The 23335-nt window shown below is 33.8% G+C and overlaps 1 protein-coding gene across 3 annotated transcripts in view; it reads left to right on the top strand.

Moving 5' to 3' along the window:
• The window catches only part of LOC150105819 (homeodomain-interacting protein kinase 2-like), a 325632-nt gene that overhangs the window by 108158 nt on the left and 194139 nt on the right, over nt 1-23335 (top strand). For all 3 annotated transcript variants that reach the window (XM_090394360.1, XM_090394362.1, XM_090394361.1), the window contains exons 6-7: nt 997-1131; nt 14945-15121. In XM_090394360.1, coding sequence (XP_090250486.1) covers nt 997-1131; nt 14945-15121 — 312 coding nt within the window. The remainder of the gene's footprint in view (nt 1-996; nt 1132-14944; nt 15122-23335) is intronic.

Genomic DNA, 23335 nt, shown 5'->3' on the forward strand with positions numbered 1-23335 from the left:
CTATCACTAGAGGTCAGGCTAGAAAAAAGATTTATTAACTGCGTAGATTTAGCTTACTGATATAGAAAGCATGAGCATGTAGCTTGGTTCTGCATACAGTTGTATTCTTCTGATGATGACCTCGATATAGAGGTCGAAACGTCAAGTTTATTTTATTTGTAATTAATAAAATAATCTGTTTAACACGTGTGTTTTTGAGTCCCTAAATCTACAAATATGAGTTGTGATCATCAGTTTTTGTTTGGATTGAACTAGTTGCAAGTTCAAAATGTTTAAAATGATACAGAATAATTTTGCTCTACTAATACATATATTAATAGAGAACATTTGGTTGAAATCAGACCATTTTTAGTGGCAGCATGTTTCAAAAGTGTTTATTGCAAATGACACTAAACTTTCTGTAGCATCCATCCATCCATCAATCTAAGATGGGTTGAGTCCCTTGATTAAGGATTTAAACAATTTATGGCTACTGGCTTCCTTGGCTGCATTTCACTAACCACTAAAGATAAGTATTTTATATCTGTAGATATACATGTTCACAAGGCCGATTTGTCTGTTTTTTTTTTTTTTTTTAGGATGAAAAGTCCTGATAAAGATTCTTCACATCCTAGATAGGATTTCAACTCAGGTCTTTTCATCCAAAGGGCTGCTTTTATACTGACTGAGCTACAGAGGCTCTGTCTATTATATAGGTTCAAATGTTGTGATATGTTATCATACAAAAAAGGTACTGTGGAGCACGTCTTTTAATGTCTGTCTTGGTTCATTTCTGAGCTTCTGTATATTGTTTTTAATATCTTGTGAATTTTCTCTTTCAGATTATTAGAATGTGTATAACTTAAAATACTTTAGTTAAGGTATGATATGAAGATTTGCCAAAATTACATATCTGATAACTTTCAAAATGTCTGTAAAACATATTATAAAATTATATAACTGTACAAAATACATTTATATACAAAATATAGATGTCTTTTGTGGTGTATATTTCAGGTTGTTAAATGCTGGAAGAAAGGAACCAATGAGATAGTGGCAGTCAAAATTCTTAAAAATCACCCTTCATATGCACGTCAAGGTCAGGTTGAAGTCAGCATTCTTCATCGACTTAGTCAGGAGAATGCTGACGAGGTATGTATGCATGCATGCAATACTGAAAAAGTTAGTTCTTCTGCATAATGCTGTATTTTGTAATTTACTATCAGCATATATTTTAATCAACAAATTTTGCTTCAGAGTGAAATAATTCAGTAATATTAAGATCCATTTCACATAATACTGTTAAGATATATTTAGAAAATACTGATCGGTAAGAATCTCTCTCCCACTTTTTTTTTAATCCCCACTTGAGGGTTTTAAATGTATAGCACATCATTGTGATTGGTTTTGCTCATGATGGACAAGTCATTAAGGAACCTATTTATCCATTTCTTGAACAGCTGAAGTTTGTAGTCCTTGGATAAAAATTGTAAGACTGTTTTGGAGGACAGAAATAGATGAAAGAAGAGGACAAGAAATGTGTTTGGCAGCTTTAAAGGCAAAGTGAATACGTGGTGTTATGGAGACACAACACACATGTTAGAATAATTACTTTACTTATCATTAAGAAAGTAACATTCAACATTTTAACTTCTGTATTGAGGTTGTCATCATCAGGAAAACATACATATGTACAGGATACAAGCTACATGACAATACACTACACAAAAGTTAGATGAATCTAAATGTTTGTTAATCATTTACCCTAGCCTGACCTCTGGCAGGAAGAAAAAAACATAGAACTACATTAAACAATTTCTAAAGTCCTCTCATATTAAGATTTTCTTCTGTTTGAGGTTGTTCTGCATGCTATATGGCTTGAAGATGGGTGCTCCAAATTTGTGGAATAATTATTCCATCATTCTTGTTCAGATTTGGGTGATGTTTCAACATTTCACAGGCTTCTTTGAATTTTCTTTCAATCCAGGTTTTGGTGCAGTGGAGGGACTTGGTGCCTTTGCAATCAATTTTGTGACATGTTTGAAGTGTGTGGTCTGACAGGCCTGTTTTACCATAGTGGAGGTATTTAATGTAGTGTTTGTGTTCATCTTTTCCAATTGGGATGGTGTGTCCTGTTTCTCCTATGTAAGGTAGGTTACATTTACACTGAATTTTGTAAATCCCTGGGTGGGCAAGGTATGGAAGAGGATCTTTGGATGAGCTAAGTAAATTTCTTAATTTTGCAGGGGGTTTGAAGGTTGTCTTAATATTGTATTTAAGTAGTGTTCTATCTATTTTTTCTGAAATGTCCCTAATGTATGGTATGGCATTCTTGTAATCTTTTTTGCTTTTAATGGCATTTCTATGGAGAATTCTGTGAACTGTTTTTTTATTGTAGCCATTTTTTACAAACGTTGGCTAATAATTTCAAATTCTTGATTCAGAGTCCCATTTGGCCTCACGGCCATGAAACATTAAATACATTTCTAAGCCACCTGAATAAACAACACAAACTTATCCAATTCACTATTGAGATTAAAAAGAACAACTCTTCCTTTTTTATAGACACATTTGTCACATGTCTTCCCTCAGGCTGCCTCTCCTTCACAGTCTACTGCGTGCACACACAGGCCACTACATACATAAAAATTCATACCACCTTCCAACACAAAAAGGAGGTCATCAGCACCCTCAAACACAGAGCCCTAACATTTACTCCAATGAGCAGGCTCTGAACCAAGAATTTGAAATTATTAGCCAAATGTTAGGGTATCTATAATTTTGGTGTATAGGTTGACATTTGCATTATGTAATTGGTAACTGCAAATATCTTAGCATTTCTCCAGCTTGATCAGTGGAATTGGAAAAGGAAGTCAATTTGAGGTGTGGACTTTGAAGGTCCAAGCGAAATAGCATCTTGCTTTGAGTATTTGAACTATATAGAAAATAAAGCTATATACATAAAAATTGAAAGAAGTCCAAATGATTATGAAAATCTGGAGAACAGTAGATATAGTGCATGAATTTAATAGAATGGAATAAGGAAATTTTAAGGTAGAGAAGATCAGAAAGATTGGATCTCATCTTTGGGATTTTCTGGCATGGGATGTCTGATGAATGTCCAACTAGTGCAGTCAGCTGCCACTGTAGCAAACTTGTAAGGATACACTAAGGGTTGCATAAATAGTTTGTTATAGTGGATAGTTGCTGTAGTGAATTTACTTTAGAATAGCATGTACTCACAGGACTTTGGACAGAACTTTTTTGTAGTGCAAGTAAATTTGTTATAATAATGTTTCCTGTAGTTTGAGTTGAATTATACCACCTTTGTGATGGAAGGAAGTATGCAGAGTGCAACTCAGTTAATTAAATTAAACTACTTGTTATGGTTGCCATTTGAGGTTCTGTTGGAATAAGAAATAGCAGGTTGGGTTTAGATGTCAATAAGTGATGGTGCACATTGTTTTAACCCCATGAATGTTCATGTGAATATAGAAGTATTTTATCCACATTAATAATGTAATTGTTGGAGATGGCAAAGAGTTAATTCAGGAGTACCCATACAGGTATGTGGTGTGTGTGTGTGTGTGTGTGTGTGTGTGTGTGTGTGTGTGTGTGTAGGAGTAAAAAAAACTTGCAAATGTCTCCAACATAGAGATCACTTAGTTCATTCTCTGCTCATTGCATAACTTATAGTACTCCCCTGCCTATGCAGTTGAACATTCCCTAGGAACAGTCTGGTTGAGTTAGTAGTGGTTATTTCCTAGTTTCAAGAATCCTGATGCATTACTGTGAAATTCAGTTTTGTGTACTATCCAGCTTATAGAATTGCTTTACTCCTATGTTCAAGTGGAAAGTTTCTGAGGTATGCTTATGAAGGACTTAACCTTTAATCCATGTAAAAAGAGAGGGCAGAAACCAAACACTTACTTCTATAGACAGTCATGGCAACCTTCACTTTAGATTGCAAATGAACAATGTGGTGATCTTTCATTTGTGATGAAAGTCAGCTGTTACCTAAAGTTCTCTTTGGCCTTTTTTCTAACCAGAGAAATTATGCTTTTCACGTGGCAATATTTACCAGAGGTCACATTTATGGAAGCAGTATATAACAGAATAAGATGATTTGTTTGGCTCAGAGAGGCTGTATGTTGTGCATCAACAGTTCTTTTTGGCTCAGGTGTTTGTTCATAGCTACATTCTTGAATGCTAACAATGTCAGGTCATTTGTTCACACCTCTACTTTTTCTGAGAACTCTTATCTTTGGTCTCTAGTCATTGGTCAACTATTTTATTTCTAACCTAACTCTCAGATCAGTAAGTGAAAATTGCTTTGAACATTGTCTTGTATACCCCTGGTTTGATATTTTGACTGCTTTCTCTCTTATCCCATATAAATTTATATGGAATATATGGTTTCCCAGTATACTAGTTTTGCTTATTATGTTGCCTGTTTTCAAATATAATTTGCATCTTCCTTAAAAATTGCACCTAAATAGCTCAACTATTTTACTTAATTATGTAAGTTCTCTATTGATCTAATGAATGTCTTGGTGATTATTCATGGCAGTTCTCCATAGTATAAATCATACCAGAGGAGCAAAACAGTTCAGTTTATTAATTTGCTGCTTTCCAAAATTTCCAGCCATTATCTTCTGAGCAAGACCTTTGTAACCCTGTGAAAATGGCATTTATCTTCATAGCTAGGTTGCCTGAAGAAAGGCTGTTCTAAATTTGATATTGTCACTAACTAGAAGAATTTAAGCCTATCTTTGACCAGTTCTTAAGTCTATCACTATGGGCAAGTAAGGTTTTATCTCCTGAAAACTCAGGTTATAGTCTGGCGACTTAAGAAAATTGACCTTGGAACCTTGAGTGTTTTCAGGCAATAATATATAATGTTAGAGGCTGTATCCACATAATTTATCCTGGGAAAATTCTTCTCTGACAATTCATCTTTGGAAAATTGTGGGAAAAGTCATCACGAGAAAATTTGAAATCCTATGGTCATGTCATTCCCATATATGAAAAAAAAATAAAGTTATTAATATTCTTTCTTACTTAGGTACTACAGGCTCTGTAGATGGAATATTAATTTTTACAAAACTGGGAATAGGGTGGTTAGGGAGAAAGAGTTCCATATTTAAGAATAATAGTTATTTCCAACTAATATTTATAGATAACTATTTAGATATTCCTATTAACTATTCTAACTATTAATAGTTAGAATAGTTATTAGAGAGAATAAAATATTTAAGAATAGTTAGGGAGGAAGGACACAATATTTAAGAATATTTATTCTTCTGACCATTCACTATTTTTCTGTTCTGTGCATTTAGACAACATCCAGGTGTGATATATTTTTTTATCAGAACTAATTTAGATGGTGACATGTTTCAGTTATTGAATACAGTGTATTTTGAAAATCACTGAGAAATCACTTTTCCTGCATAATAAAGACATCTTGTACGCTGCTATCATTTGCACTTTTGAGTAATTATACTAAAAAAATGATAATAAAATTACATAAATGTTATCATAATAATGTAAATCAGCATAAGCTAAATTGCCATCTGCAGTTTCATTACTAGTTTTTACCTTTTCCTCCAATACTAGTATTTTATGATACTAAGAAATTTTATATTTAGTCATCTTTACTGAAAAAAAAAATATAGATGCATGCTCCCAAAGTGAAATAAACTGTAATTAGAAATATCATGTCGTTAATAACTGACTAGATAGCATACCCTCTCTCACCAATGAGCTGTGGATTTGAAACTTGCAGTGTGCATGGATGTTGTAAATGTTTTAGGTGAGAGATGAATTTTGCTGTCTGAAAATATTAGCATTGGAGGAAAAGGTAAAGACTAGTAATTAGGGCTAAATGGCTTTGCCTATTCCCTTTGGGAAATAGAAAGTGTTACTGGATTTTTATTTATTTATTTATTATCTTCAGAGTTCACAAATATACAGCTTGTTATAAAACATACTAGGCAGTTGTGGAAACAATTTAAATTGTAACCGTATTACGGATATCCCATCACACAAGGCTAAATGGAAGATGACTCTGCGGCATAGAAGTCACCACATGTCTGTGAGATTATTTTTAGCTTCAGATATGAAACATGCCCCTAACTTCAGTAAGTTTGGCTGAATTAATTTTCCACTGAGTGACAATCATTCTAAGACTACGTTTATCATCATCATCATCATCATCAAATTCCTGCCATGTACCCTCAAGGGGTGTACAGGATATGACAGTACTACATGAAAAAATTACATCATTACTAACTTCCTATCTACAATTTTCCTCCAAATCAGTCTGTTACTTGTCAAGACTCCAACATTATCAGATCTTATATTTCTATCGTCTAAGGCACTTTGTACCGTATCAATCCACCTATATCTTGGTCTTCCTCTGGGTCGTTTTCCTGCCAACCTGGCAGAGAACACTTGTTTTGCTAATCTTTCCTCTCCCATTCTATTTAAGTGACCATACCATCTGAGATTAGCTCTGCTAACGCATTCCTGGATGCTGACAATGTCAAGTTCTTTCCTAATATCCTCATTTTTAATATGATATTGCCATTGATGCCATCTGTTCACGCCTCTAATCTTTCTCAGGACTCTCATATCTGCGGTCTCTAGTCTTTGGTCAAGTGTTTTACTTCTGACCCAGCTCTCAGATCCATAAGTTAAAATTGGTTTGAACACAGTCTTGTATACAGCTAATTTAGTGTTCCGACTAATTTCTTTCTTATTCCATATGAATTTATTCAATTGACTTCCCACGATACCAGCTTTGCTGATTCTGTTGTCTATTTCTATATTTAGTTTACCATCTTCAGTAAAAATTGTGCCTAAGTAGCTGAAATGTTTTACTTGTTCCACAGGTTCTCCATTCACAACACAGTTGACATTTTCAATGATTCTGCCTATTTTCATTGTCTTTGTCTTTTTATTGCTGACCTTCATACCATATCTATTACAACAGCTATTCAAGTTAGTCAGAGAATCTTGCAGACTTGTAGCGGATTTATTTACAAGTATAACATCATCCGCATAAAGCAAAGAGCTGACATTAACATCTCCAATTTTGATATCATGTTTAATACCACTTTCCTTCATAATGTGATCCATATAGATAATGAATAACAGAGGGGATAATGTACATCCTTGTCTCACACCAGATTTAACATTAAACCATCTTCCTGTACTTCCTTCAATTCTAACTGCTGACTCACAACTCAAATAAAGACTAAGTATTGCTTGATATAATGCCCCATTGACACCATATAACTGCAGCATATTGAATAGCTTCTCTCTTGGCACCTTGTCATATGCCTTTTCCAAATCGACAAAACTTAAATACAGATCTTTGTTATATTCCCATGCTTTCTCGACTATTTGTCGTAAAGTGAAGATCTGATCTTGACAGCCTCTATTTGGCCTGAATCCAGCTTGTTCTTCACCAAGCTTTTCTTCCACAATTCTTCTCAACCGTTTCTCAAGTATACTTGCATAGATCTTGCCAGGAACACTCAGTAGGGAAATACCTCTGTAATTCTCACATTCAGTTTTATTTCCCTTTTTATATATGGGTACTATGAGAGCTCTACTCCAATCATCGGGAATTCGTCCCTCTGTCCAGGCTTTCTGAACTATGCAGTGCAGCCACAGTAAGACTCTTATACCACCATACTTCAACATTTCTGGTCGAATATCATCTACTCCTGCTGCCTTTCCACATTTCAAGCCTTTGATGGCTTTTTCTACTTCAAGTATGGATATGTATTCCTGACTGCATGCCTGGTCAGTGTTTTTTATCACTGTGCTGTCATCACTGCTTGTTTCATTTAGCAGTTTTTCAAAGTAATTACTCCATACTTCAAGGATATCTTTTTCTCCTGCTTTCATTTCACCTTTATCATCTCTAATTCCTTTTACAGCACTCTTTCCTCCATTCCTAAGCTTCTTCAACAACCTCCAGAATATTTTACCACCTTCTTGATATTTATTTTCTATATTCTTGCCAAAGTCCTCCCATGACTTTTGTTTAGCTAGTTTTACACACTGTTTAGCTTTCTTACATTTGTCTCTGTATTCTGTAAGAGTAAAAGCTGACTTATTTGCCAGGAACTTTTGATATGCTTTCTTCTTTTCCTTCACTGCCTCTTTAACTTCCTGTGTCCACCAGGGAGTTCTGATTTTTTTATCTTTGCACACAACCTCACCACATGCCTCTCTGGCAGAATCAATCAATGTTTCCTTCAGAGTTTGCCACTGAATCTCCAAGGTTTGATTCCTGTTCTCAAACTCTTTCATTTTCTTTTCAATAATATTTCTATATTTTAGTCTACAGTTTACATCTGAGAGCTGCTCAACTTTTATTCGCTTTAAAACTTTCTTACATGTTATTCTTTTCAATATGAAATTCAATTTTATCCTGCTCAAGACTAAATAGTGATCACTTCCAATTTCAAATCCTCTGTACACTCTGGTGTCCTGCACCAGGGAGAAAACATCACTATCAACAATAACATAGTCAATGAGACTTTTCTTATTCCTAGCCTCTTCTCTCCATGTGAATTTGTGCACATTTTTATGTTGGAACATGGTGTTAGTAATAACCAGTCCATGTCCTGAGCAGAAATCCAACAGATATTTGCCATTATTATTAGCTTTGCTCTTTTCTCCAAATTTTCCCAAAATATTTTTGTATGTCTCACAATCATTTCCTACTCTACTATTTAGATCCCCAACAAGGACCAACTTTTCATTTTTCATTGTGTGAGTTGCTTTTTCTAAAGCCTCAAAAAATTCCTCCACTTCTACCTTAGTAGAACCTTCTGTGGGACCATAGGCACAAATAAGTCTCATTGTCCAGTTCCCCATTCTCATATTTGCCCACATTACTCTACTTGAGACTGACTGCCATTCAAGAAGATTAGCCTCGTATTTTGTGTTGAATACTATGGCTACTCCTTCTTTTCCTTGATTGTTATTGCCTGAATATAACATTTTGTATTTATTGCTCAGAAAGATCTCACCAGTTTTGGTCTTTTTTGTTTCAGTCACCCCTATTATGTCGATCTGGTACTTATCTAATTCCTCAGCTAGCTCCATTTCTTTGCCATTCAGGCTTCTTACGTTGATAGTACCGATCTTTAACTCTGGTGATGTTGAGTTGGGGTTTGTTTTCAGATTTGTTCCAGTAGCTGACTTTTCGCTGTTTGCCCTGGTTCCCTGGCGAAAACAACGGGGGCCTTGTTTAACCGGGCGACGCCCCAGCCGGCATGAAATTTTGTCATGTTGTACCATCATTTTTTATTTTGGTTTAACCAATAAGAATACAATTTGGTCGGCTAAATCCCAAATTGCCAGCCCATCCTCGTTCGTTCAGTATCAAAGTAGATACCCAACAGGGTGCACCACGAGAAGGTGAGGATTGGACATTAGGTCAGAAGCCCTGGTCGGTTCTCCGCATTCCTTTAAAGGCTATGTGGAGGTCTCCTCTCAGTTATACAGCTTTGACCCTTAAGCACCCCAGACTACGTTTATGAGGACTTAATGTTGCATTCAGTTAAGTAATTGAAACAGTTTGAATTGTTGCAACTACCCACTTGAGTATTGTGTTTTATAACAAGTTGTATATTTGTTTTATGAAGTTGCTGGTTGGAAATCCACCAAAACAGTAGCAACTTAATAAATTATTTTTATTCCTATGGTGGTATAACGTTCCTACCTATTTTCATAATTTGTTTTTTGATTCCTGATTTTTGTGCAAAAGTTATTACAGCCATTAGTCTAGAACACTGTTACTGGATTTATTTAGGAGTATAATATTATCTTCATAAAATAGAGCTGAGTTGAATAACACCAATTTTGATATCAGGTTTAATGTGACTTTCCTTTATGATATCCATATAGATCATAGAGTGGAATTGGTGTGCACTTTTTTTTCTTTTTTTTTTTTACACTTGATTTTACATCATCTTCCTGTACTTCTTTCATTTCTGACACTCATGATTTACAACTTACATATGAGCTGTATGATGTTCTAATTTGCAAAATATATTGCAATGTTTTGAACTGCTTTTCTTTTGGCACCTTTGATATGACTTTCCCAGGTGTACAGAACTTCAATACAGATCACTGTTATAGTCTCATGATTTCTCCAATATTTATCTTAAAGTAAAAATCTGATTCTGAAAACTTTTGTTTGGCCTGAACCCAACTCATTCTTCCTTGTTTTCGTCTTCCACAATTCTTTTTAGCCTCTTCTCAAGTACATTTTGATAATTTTTAGGCAGGAACACTCACCTGAGAAATTCTTTTATAATTCTCACATTGTTTTATTTCCTTTATATATATATAGATTAGTATCCAGAGAGCCCTATTCCAATCATCTGAATTTGTCCTTCTGATCAGGTTTTCTGAATTATATGCATAACCACTTAATTCAATATATAATTCAGCTCAAATACACATATTTGAGCATTTTTGGTTGAACATCATTTACTCCAGCTGCCTGCCTTTCCATGCTTCACTTTTTGGATGGCTTTTTTTACCTTATTTATTGATATACGATGCTCTTGGTTTTATTTCTTTTGAATATTTTGTATACCTTTGTGCAGTCACTTCTTATCTCATTTAACAATTCTTTCGATCTAATTATGCTGGATTGAAAGGGTGAGAACAAGGGATCACCGTGGAAATTGTGTAAGAGTGTGGTTAACAAGGATGTTAAGACTAGATTTTTTTGTTTGGAGGATTTTGAATGGGTGGAATGCGTTGCCATAGCTGGTTGTCAGTGCTTCGTCTGTAAATGAGCTTAAGGAGAGGTATGACAAGTATTGTGTGAATAATGGCTAGTGTGTCAATATAGGGTCTCCTGTGATCAGTCTTCTGACTCCATGGAGATACCTGTTATAATAATAATTACTCCAGACATCCATCAGTTTTTGTTGCCTTTATCATATTTGATTCCTTTACACTTTTCTCCATTTCTTCCAGTACTCATCCATCCGGAATTTCTATTTATTTATTATTTTTCTCTTATTATTTTGTTTAGCTACTTTTGTATGTGGCTTCCTTATATATATGTTTCTTGTATCCCATGAAGGCACCTACTAACTTACTTTACAGGAACTTAAGATATGATTCTTTCAGGACTGCACTTAAATTTTTTAACCCCACCATGAAGTTCTGATTTTTCTTTTTGCATACAACTTCATGACATGCTTTCTTGGCTGAGTCAAACTATGTTAAACTTCGATTTTGCTACTGAGTTGTTTTCAAACTGTTTCTTTTTTGTCTCCAATGATGTTTGTATATTTTAGCTTGCAGTTTTCACCTCTGGAAGATAATTGACTTTAATCCTTTTTTAAAATATTCACATATATTTTAAGCATCTCTTTAACAAATTTGGAGGAATGGGGACAGTGCACTATTCAGTTGGAGAAGACATGAGTTCAGTTCTTGTCACAAGAAGAAGAAGAATCTTTATATGCTTTTCATTTGATTTAACATAATAAGATTTAACAATATCTTACAAAGATAGTTTTTTTTCTCCCTGCATTCCCCATGTTCACTTCTCATCTCTCCCAGATAACTTTAGTTTCCTTGATTCTGCACTTCCAGTCACATTCAGCAACAATTTTTTTCCAGACACTTTATTCTAGATCCACTCAAATGCAAACAATAATTCAGCACATTCAATATAGGCTAGTTATTATTAACACCATGTTCCATCATAATGATGTGCACAAAGTTTCATGGGGAGAACACACATCAGAAATAAAGAAAGGCCTCTTGGCTATTGTTATTGTTTATAAATAAGAGAACAGAAAGTTTCAGAGAATATAAGCATTTAGCAGATGTAAATACTATTAGTGAGCAGTGGATGGTGTAGCATGTAGATAGTGAAGGAGTGTGTACATTGAGGATTAAGTATCATAGACCGTGGATTGTGTGGTATGGAGTGCCCTTCACAGTGAGTCCTTTAACTTCTTTAAGGTGTCATATACTAGTAAAAATAATTTTGTTTTCAATCTGATCTTCAGATTGAAGATCAGATACTCCCGCCTACTCCCGTATATACGGGAATAAAAAAAAAAAAAAAAAAAAAAAAAAAAAAAAAAAAAAAAAAAAAATAAAAAAAAAAAAAAAGGCGTTAGCTGATCTGATCTTCAGTTTTATCATGTTCAACGATCACTTCCTATTTCAGTTTCCTGTATATTCTTTTATTCTAAACCATGTTGAAGATATTGCTATCCTCAATGTGTAGTCAAGAAACATTTTCTTATTTACATGTTTTCTCTCCATGTAGCTTTATGCATATGTTTATGTTTGAACATATTAGTAATGACTAGTCCATATTGCATATGCTGATTTGAAATCAACCAATCTTTGTGTAAGCTGTTCAGGAAGGATGATGTGTAGTTTGTAGATGTGTGGGGTAAGTTTGATGGGAAATGACTTCTAGAAAGATGGTGATGCATTTGAATGGATTTATAGTTAGGTATCTAGAAAAGTGCAGAATGTGAGATTGAAAGTGCATGCAGAATCAGGGAAAAAACTAGGGCTATTTGGAGATTGTGATGCACTAATATGCGAGCAGTCATTGTTAAAAATTATTAAAAAAATAAATGTAGTTTCTCAGGTAATGAATCTGAATAGGATAGTCAAGCACAAATTGTAAGGGTAGTTTCGGGTCCATGGGATTACTGCACTTTATGTATACCAATACCCAATACCAGAATTCATGTATACTAATGTATACTAATACCAGATTTGGTGAGAAGTTATTGACATCAGTGAGATATGGCTGACAAAAGATGATATAGTTAGTGGGATAAAGGGTACAGGAAAGATAAGAGAGAACAGGATTGGGGAAGGAGTAAGGAGTATTTACTAATGGTAGCAGATGAATTGCAGATTGGAAGAAGGAATGGTAATGAAATGAAATTTGTGCAGCTACTAAGAGGTAATTACCTGAGGCAGTATATATGGTGGGGGTGCAGAAGTTTGAGATTGCAACTAATTGGGGAAGGGGACCACATCATCTTGACCTAAGAGATTGCCAGATGTGGAAAATTTGGTTAATAAGTGATATGTGGAATTATGGAACTGTTAATTCTGCCAGCCTGGTTGGCCGAATGGTTAGCATACCTGCAATCCAACTAACAGGCTGCAGGTTTGAATCCCACTATGGACATGGATGTTTGCGATTGTCTTTAGGTGGCAGATGAATTTCATTGCCCGGTGTGAGACCACTGCCCTCCTTATTGGAGGTCTGAAGTGATTTGAAAAAGTTCCATGTTTGGTCTCTAGAGCAGGTTTTCGGGACTATGCAAAAAAATAAATAAATGTAAAAAATACAATATATATATATATATATATATATATATATATATAAAATTGATTAAAATAGCAAAAAAAAAAATCCCTGGCCCACCCACAGTACCAAATGTACTATAGGTTTTGCTAACAACCTTTCATGTGTGAGAGCAACATAAAAAATTACAACACACTTAGAAGACCGCTCGGAGTAGTGTCATGGCATAAACCATAGCAGAATGCTGTTAGTAGTATATGGGAAATGGTCACAGGGCATTAGAAGGAAGTGGTATCAGCCTGCATATCTAGACTTGGGTGAGAATTTCATGGCTAGCAATGACTTTTCAAGGTATCGGTGTGAGTACAGCAGATTATTGCTACAAGGTTATGATCCTAAACCCTAACATGTATATTATATTTCAGTTTGCTAAAATATAATATACATGTTAGGGTTTAGGATGTATATTATATTTCAATTTGCTAACTTGGTATTGTGATATACTAGACTTCCATCCTGTTAATGACACATCTCACTTTTTTAAATAGTTTCTAGGCTTGAACAGTTTAAATTCTGAAATAAACTTGTTTTTTGATTATTGTAAAGACTAATTTTTTAATGCTTGCTGGATATGTATTTGTATGGAATTGTTAATTGCATGATACTATCATAATGTAAACAAGAGTTTATCTTGAACACAAGTTCTAGATAATCTTCTTTTCACAGGTTCAAGTCTCCACATTTGTGGACTGCGCTTATGGTAAGTGGTAATTAGGTAATTATAAGAATGATAAAATTTGATATTGAAACCACTGACTAGTTGTCTCCCCTCTGGTCTTCCCATATTAAGAATTGCAAGGCTCTTTACTCACCATTATGATCTACCTGTTTAGTCTTCTCAGTTAGCAGTATCATTAATCCTTGTTTATTTGATTATCACCTTTCATATTTTAAAAATCCTTGTTTTCCCATCATCATTCCCTATTGTCTTATTGGTATGAATATATTTATACCATTAAACATCCTGCATGATAAAATACATGAGAGTAGTATCTTTTTCTGATATTAAGGTCAGAATATATTTTGACTTAATTTTTTTGAGTATCAAACTGAAAGTAACTGCTGAAAGATTAAATCATAAACTAAAATTGTGAAGGTAAAATTTCAGTTTTCAGTGATGAATTTTAAAAATTGATAAGCAAATTTGGCAACTTTTTAAAATCCATCTATCAGTCTGGAAAAGTTTTTAAATTTTTTTAAAAACTATTGTCATTGTTTTCCCAGGACTCTATCCATAATGATTTATAAGGTATTATATTAAATAGTCTGCATACAATTAGAGATTTGCACTAGACAGCTTTTTAATGGATGTATAAGTGATGCCAGCCATAAATGTGTGTTCAAAAAATTGCTTAGAGAAATGAAAAAGAGTAACCTTTTCTGAGATACTTTATTTCTGGCTATGCCGTAGTCGCACTTGCAGTGACTGAGCTGAATATTTAACTTCTTATATGCTAAATGAAATAAATATGTATTTATTTGCTTTCAGATTTCTAGAATTGCAAATGTTTTCTGAATTTTTTCAGTTTATTAGTAACACATTTTTTTCCTCCTCTCCTGTTACAGTTCAACTTTGTACGAGCATATGAATGTTTCAATCATAAGAACCATACCTGTCTGGTGTTTGAAATGTTGGAACAGAATTTGTACGATTATTTGAAGCAAAATAAATTCAGCCCTTTGCCTCTGAAGTACATCCGTCCGATTGTACATCAAGTGCTTACCACACTTTTGAAACTGAAGGTATATGTCTAGTCTTTTATTTATTTATTTTTTGGGCCTTTCTACTTATATTTCAGTTGGCATAAACATATATTGCATTCTCAAAAGTATTATTTGAACACTATTTTCTGAAAGTATTGACAGTGAGCAAAGAAGAAAGAACTGACATGAAAATATACAAGAAACATTACATATATCAATGATTAAAATGATATTATTATTACATGACACCTCCAGGGAATCCTAAGACTGGTCGAGAGAGAGCACCTACTCTACATCTCTCTGTCTCCATCATCATGTACACCAGCACCATCTACTGCCTACCACCACTAGTATTTTCACAGACAATCACAAACATCCATGCCCATAGCGGGATTCAAACCCACAGCCTTTTGGCTGGAGAGCGGATATGCTAACCACTTTGCCAACCAGACAGGCATATCAGTAATTTCAGAGGAACTGTGGATTTCACATACCTGAAGAAACACATAGTCATAGCAAATGGTAGAACATTTAACTAAGTAGTTGAGAGAGAGAGAGAAATTTCATTTTGAGTAGCAAAAAACACTACATTATACTACACTACATAAACAAAACATTATATAAAATTAAGAGAACAGTGTTAAATTCATAAGCAGTTGATAACTGCATAAAGTAATATGATTATCTCTTTAAATGCAGCTATCTGTGTACTAGGTTTAAAATATAATACTATTATGAACTTGAGGAGGGGAAAAAAATTAAATTTGCACAATTTATAATTACAGTTTCTCAGACTTTGAGAATAGAAGTCTATCATTGCAGACAAAGTTTGGATAATGTTATAAAGCTTCAGAATTTTTTTGACTTAACATACATATTTATGATGCTTCTATGAAGCAATTTGGTATCAATCATCTTAAGGGATCATACGGCTAAGATTGTCAACTCCATGCCGGGCCAATCTTGAGTTATGAAATTTCATATGGCAAATATAGTGCTAATGTTCAAAGATTTGCTTTTCAGCTGAATTGCATGTTTGATTGAAGTAAGATAGAGTAAAAAAAAAAAAAAGCATGTGATTTGTAAAAACCTCACAGTAACAAAGGGCCAAGTTTATCTTTAAGAGAGAGAAATTGTTGGTGGAGTTTGTTTATGGGTTTTGATGGTGGTAATTAGCTGAAACTCATCATTTTCAAAGGCATCTTTCATATACATTCTGTAGATGAATATACAGAACAAAAATTCCTTTCTATTTCATATTGAGTTACATACATTCTGTTTGGTAGCTGAGATTTTCATAAATTAAAGATGCCAAGAAATTATATTCTTGGTTTCATTCTTTATCCAAGTGTAAGCAAACAAAGTTTGCACATGAAGTCACTTTGCAACTGGGCTTCTTGTATATAGAGGCTAATGATTTCACATCAATTGCCTTAATATTATAATTATATTATTAGTAATAATTACCGTATATATGTTGGTGTATAAGACGAGGCCTAAATTTTAGGCTATTTTTAGGTTTCAAGCTTACATCGGTTGTATAAGACGACTCCCCAGTTTCTTCTTTCTTGTATTAATGCAACGTTAGGTATTGCTGTTATATCTGTTATTTTTATATCTATGCATATCCATTATTTTTTTTACATAGCATAAATTTCATATTTACACGAATTACCCTAATTAAAAGTGATTAGCCCAGATTTAATTAATTATTATTTTCCATTTTTTTTTAAATTTTAGGATTATTAAAATTGTTATAATTTAAAATCATGGAACCAGTAACAAAACAAAGAAAGTGTGAAGCTCAATTTAAAATAAAGGTAATTGAAATAGCAAGGCAAACTAATAACTGTGCTGCGGTAAGAAAGTTTGACCTTACCGAGAAGATGGTAAGAGAATGGAGGAAGAAAGAAGATATTTTTAAAAAATTGCCAAAGAAAAAATGTGCGATGAGAACTGGGATCACCCGATGGCTGCAACTAGAAAATCACATTGCAGAATGGGTATTTGAACAAAGGCAGAATGGTTATCTTGTTACAAGAAATATGATTAGAGCATATGCACTAATATGGTCATGATTGCATCTGGATGAAAGTGTAGAATTTCAAGTTACTTCAGGATGATGTAATCGTTTTATGAACAGACAAAATCTGGTAATATGACAAAAAATGAAAATTGCTCAAAAACTACCAGCAGATCTTGACCACAAACTTACCAGTTTCCATAAATTTATTATTCAGTTGAGACAAGAACATAAATTTCTATTGTCAAATATTGGAAATATGGATGAAACTCCTATGAACTTTGATATGATAAGCAATAAAACAGTGGAGTCTAAAGGTAGTAAGAGTGTGCTAGTTTGAAGTACAGGTCATGAAAAAACAAGGTATGTTGTCATGTTTGGCTGATGGAACCAAGTTAAAACCAATGATCATCTTCAAACGTAAAACGAAACCTAAGATAAAATTCCCTTCAGGTGTTTTTGTACATTTTTACGAAAAAGGATGGATGGATGAAAATGGTGTGAAATTATGGATAAATAATGTGTGGAATATGCAATCAGGCAGTATAATGAAGAAATACAGTTTATTAGTATGGGATATGTTTTGTAGTCATTTAACTGAGAATACTAAAAGTCTTCTGGAAAAAAAAACACAAAAATTGCTGTTATACCAGGTGGTTTAACTTCTATATTGCAACCACTAGGTGTCTGCTTGAACAAATCATTTAAAGATTACATACAAGAAGAGTGGAATAATTGGATGTTGACTGGGGAAAAATCATTTATAAATGGTGGATCTATGCTGCATCACTTCATATGTTGTGATCAAGGCATGGAATAAAGTAAAAGTAGAGACTGTAATAAAATCATTTAAAAAGTGTGGTATCTCTAATCTTATGGATGGTAGTACGGAAGATGATCTATTATGGGACACTGATGATGAAAACGAAATCAGTTCACTGGATTCGAACTGGGATCCATGATGAGGAAAATTAACATGAAAATTGAGGTTAATAATTATTAGTTGTTTTTAAGACATATCTATTGTAATATTTTAAATAAATTTATGTAACAAAAAATTAATTTGATTTGTTTATAAACACTGCCTATTTTCTTATATAACGATGTATTGTGACTACATGAATGTTCATCCAAGAAATTAAGCTTCTCTTTTTATACTTGCCATATAAGATGACCCATGATTTTGAGGGGGTTTTCTGTAGCATTTGAGAGTCTTCTTATACGCCGACATATACGGTATTTATTTATTTTAATTATTTAATTTAATTTATTATTTAACTATTTATAAATAATTATTAGTAATACCAAGGCAATTGATGTGAAGTCATTAGCCTCTATATACAAGGAGCCCAGTTATGAAGTGACATGCAAACTTTGTTTGCTTACACTTGGATAAAGGATGAAACCAAGAATATAATTTCTTGATATCTTTAATTTATAGTATAACCAAGTGAAAAAATTTTCAACAGTTGAGATTTCCAGTGGGAGAAGTGCTTCAGAGAAGCATATGCTGTTCAGTTTTTCTAAAAAGAGATTTCATTACTTTTTGTTTTTGGGATGAATAATATGTAGAGGACTGATGATGCACATAATGTGGAGAAATGGGTGTTTAGTAACCATTAGAGAAAGAGAACTGTTAATTTTAAAGAAGGTTGATTTTTTGAAAACAAAATACATGTGAATCCTGATCTGTATTGTTTCCAAACTGCAAAAATGTTAATGCAATAGGATCCATAGGTATGATTGAGGATTGATAGAGAAGAAAATCTTTTCATCTAAATGCTCCAAAAAATAACTTGTTAGAATACAGGATAATGGACACTGCCTTCAGCAGTTCCTTCAATTGTTTATAACATTGTTGGGTGAAATATCCTGAGAGAGTCATTTAGCAGTATATTGGAAAAGAGGTAATGTCAAAATTTGCAATAACACCAGAGGATTGACCCTTAAATCTTTAGTTTTTAAGAGAAAATTTGAGACATTTTTGGTGTACAAACTTGAGCAACTTTAGCAGACTTTGAGAGCTTATATCCTTGAGGCAATAACTGGATCCATTTAATCTTCCTTTATGCAAATAAACATTGTGCATTATGATATTATTGGTATTAATTTATGTAATATGTTAAGATTTGAATATGTAAGGTCTTAACTAAAATGTTTATCTTTTCATTTGATATTTTTATTATGTGAGTAAAACTAGCAAATATAAATTGTGAATTTCTATGACTAAGTGTTATTTTAAATATTAGTTTATTCTGAGAGAGGATTAATTTTAATGGAAATAAAGTTTAATGACCAGAGAGAGGAAGCAAAGTTTAATTTTATTTTCTTTCATTATGAGATTCAAGAACATCCCTTTCCAATCTTATCCTTTGTAATAAGATACTCAGGTATAGTTGTTCATATATTTACTGCCCTGGTTGGCCAAGTGGTAAATATACATTCTCAGACCATCAGGTTGTGGGTTTGAATCCCACCTTGGGCATGAATACATAATAGGGGTGACTGAAACAAAAAAGACCAAAACTGGTGAGATCTTTCTGAGCAATAAATACAAAATGTTATATTCAGGCAATGACAATCAAGGAAAAGAAGGAGTAGCCATAGTATTCAACACAAAATACGAGGCTAATCTTCTTGAATGGCAGTCAGTCTCAAGTAGAGTAATGTGGGCAAATATGAGAATGGGGAACTGGACAATGAGACTTATTTGTGCCTATGGTCCCACAGAAGGTTCTACTAAGGTAGAAGTGGAGGAATTTTTTGAGGCTTTAGAAAAAGCAACTGACACAATGAAAAAGGAAAAGTTGGTCCTTGTTGGGGATCTAAATAGTAGAGTAGGAAATGATTGTGAGACATACAAAAATATTTTGGGAAAATTTGGAGAAAAGAGCAAAGCTAATAATAATGGCAAATATCTGTTGGATTTCTGCTCTGGACATGGACTGGTTATTACTAACACCATTTTCCAACATAAAAATGTGCACAAATTCACATGGAGAGAAGAGGCTAGGAATAAGAAAAGTCTCATTGACTATGTTATTGTTGATAGTGATGTTTTCTCCCTGGTGCAGGACACCAGAGTGTACAGAGGATTTGAAATTGGAAGTGATCACTATTTAGTCTTGAGCAGGATAAAATTGAATTTCATATTGAAAAGAATAACATGTAAGAAAGTTTTAAAGCGAATAAAAGTTGAGCAGCTCTCAGATGTGAACTGTAGACTAAAATACAGAAATATTATTGAAAAGAAAATGAAAGAGTTTGAGAACAGGAATCAAACCTTGGAGATTCAGTGGCAAACTCTGAAGGAAACATTGATTGATTCTGCCAGAGAGGCATGTGGTGAGGTTGTGTGCAAGGATAAAAAAATTAGAACTCCCTGGTGGACACAGGAAGTCAAAGAGGCAGTGAAGGAAAAGAAGAAAGCATATCAAAAGTTCCTGGCAAATAAGTCAGCTTTTACTCTTACAGAATACAGAGACAAATGTAAGAAAGCTAAACAGTGTGTAAAACTAGCTAAACAAAAGTCATGGGAGGACTTTGGCAAGAATATAGAAAATAAATATCAAGAAGGTGGCAAAATATTCTGGAGGTTGTTGAAGAAGCTTAGGAATGGAGGAAAGAGTGCTGTAAAAGGAATTAGAGATGATAAAGGTGAAATGAAAACAGGAGAAAAAGATATCCTTGAAGTATGGAGTAATTACTTTGAAAAACTGCTAAATGAAACAAGCAGTGATGACAGCACAGTGGTAAAAAACACTGACCAGGCATGCAGTCAGGAATACATATCCATACTTGAAGTAGAAAAAGCCATCAAAGGCTTGAAATGTGGAAAGGCAGCAGGAGTAGATGATATTCGACCAGAAATGCTGAAGTATGGTGGTATAAGAGTCTTACAGTGGCTGCACTGCATAGTTCAGAAAGCCTGGACAGAGGGACGAATTCCCGATGATTGGAGTAGAGCTCTCATAGTACCCATATATAAAAAGGGAAATAAAACTGAATGTGAGAATTACAGAGGTATTTCCCTACTGAGTGTTCCTGGCAAGATCTATGCAAGTATACTTGAGAAACGGTTGAGAAAAATTGTGGAAGAAAAGCTTGGTGAAGAACAAGCTGGATTCAGGCCAAATAGAGGCTGTCAGGATCAGATCTTCACTTTACGACAAATAGTCGAGAAAGCATGGGAATATAACAAAGATCTGTATTTAAGTTTTGTCGATTTGGAAAAGGCATATGACAAGGTGCCAAGAGAGAAGCTATTCAATACGCTGCAGTTATATGGTGTCAATGGGGCATTATATCAAGCAATACTTAGTCTTTATTTGAGTTGCAAGTCAGCAGTTAGAATTGAAGGAAGTACAGGAAGATGGTTTAATGTTAAATCTGGTGTGAGACAAGGATGTACATTATCCCCTCTGTTATTCATTATCTATATGGATCACATTATGAAGGAATGTGGTATTCAACCTGATATCAAAATTGGAGATGTTAATGTCAGCTCTTTGCTTTATGCGGATGATGTTATACTTCTAAATAAATCCGCTACAAGTCTGGAAGATTCTCTGACTAAATTGAATAGCTGTTGTAATAGATATGGTATGAAGGTCAGCAATAAAAAGACAAAGACAATGAAAATAGGCAGAATCATTGAAAATGTCAACTGTGTTGTGAATGGAGAACCTGTGGAACAAGTAAAACATTTCAGCTACTTAGGCACAATTTTTACTGAAGATGGTAAACTAAATATAGAAATAGACAACAGAATCAGCAAAGCTGGTATCGTGGGAAATCAATTGAATAAATTCATATGGAATAAGAAAGAAATTAGTCGGAACACTAAATTAGCTGTATACAAGACTGTGTTCAAACCAATTTTAACTTATGGATCTGAGAGCTGGGTCAGAAGTAAAACACTTGACCAAAGACTAGAGACCGCAGATACGAGAGTCCTGAGAAAGATTATAGGCGTGAACAGATGGCATCAATGGCAATATCATATTAAAAATGAGGATATTAGGAAAGAACTTGACATTGTCAGCATCCAGGAATGCGTTAGCAGAGCTAATCTCAGATGGTATGGTCACTTAAATAGAATGGGAGAGGAAAGATTAGCAAAACAAGTGTTCTCTGCCAGGTTGGCAGGAAAACGACCCAGAGGAAGACCAAGATATAGGTGGATTGATACGGTACAAAGTGCCTTAGACGATAGAAATATAAGATCTGATAATGTTGGAGTCTTGACAAGTAACAGACTGATTTGGAGGAAAATTGTAGATAGGAAGTTAGTAATGATGTAATTTTTTTCATGTAGTACTGTCATATCCTGTACACCCCTTGAGGGTACATGACAGGAATTTGATGATGATGATTGGGCATGAATGTGTGCAATTGTGTAGGTGGGAGATAAATTTCATCACTTAATGTGAGACCACCACTCAGCTTATTGGAGGCCTAAATTGGCTTGAAAAAGTTCGACTTTTGGTTTTTTCTAGAGCAGGGTTTCTGGACTGTATAAAAAGAAATAAAAATTAAATAAAAATGATGCAAGAATTACTTAGTTCGCCCAGAATAGTGATGTACTGAAAGCTTGGTCTTTTATGGGTGGGACAACACAGAATTATATATCTACCTGATATTACCATATGCCAATAATTTATTACTAACTTAATTAAGGAATCTGTATACTTTATACCAAGCGATGGTAACAAATTAGCATCATATTTCTATGAATAACTCATTATCTAAAATGAAGAAAGAAATGACATTTATTTAAGAAAGAATCAGTATTATATACAAATCAATTATTGGCATGAAATCAAGTGATGAGATATTTTGCTGTTTGCATGAAAGTTAAATATACTTTCAAACTACACTTACGCATTGCATCTGATTACATTTAATTAACTTCAAGAACCAATTAGAACCAAATTGTATGATGCTAGAAGTATTTTTTAAGGTTCAGCAATCATTTCACAAGTACAGAAAGAACATAGCCATAATAAGTCGTATGGAAAAATTGTTTCAGTTACTGATAGAAAAATAATCAATAAACTGCAAACAAGTTACTTTTAGTTTCATGCACTGTATTCCATCCAGTTTTGTTAGGAATTAATCGCTTACTCTAGTTTCATCCAATTTTGTCAGGAAGCAAAATAATTCTTATACTCTACTCTCAGACAATATTAAGTGTTTCTAGCCTTGCAAAAAATCACATGAAAAAAATC

The sequence above is a fragment of the Typopeltis vanoorti genome, chromosome 6, assembly GCF_054136105.1.
Source record: "Typopeltis vanoorti isolate ZY-2024b chromosome 6, IOZ_Tvanoo_1.0, whole genome shotgun sequence".
Lineage (NCBI taxonomy): Eukaryota > Metazoa > Arthropoda > Arachnida > Uropygi > Thelyphonidae > Typopeltis > Typopeltis vanoorti.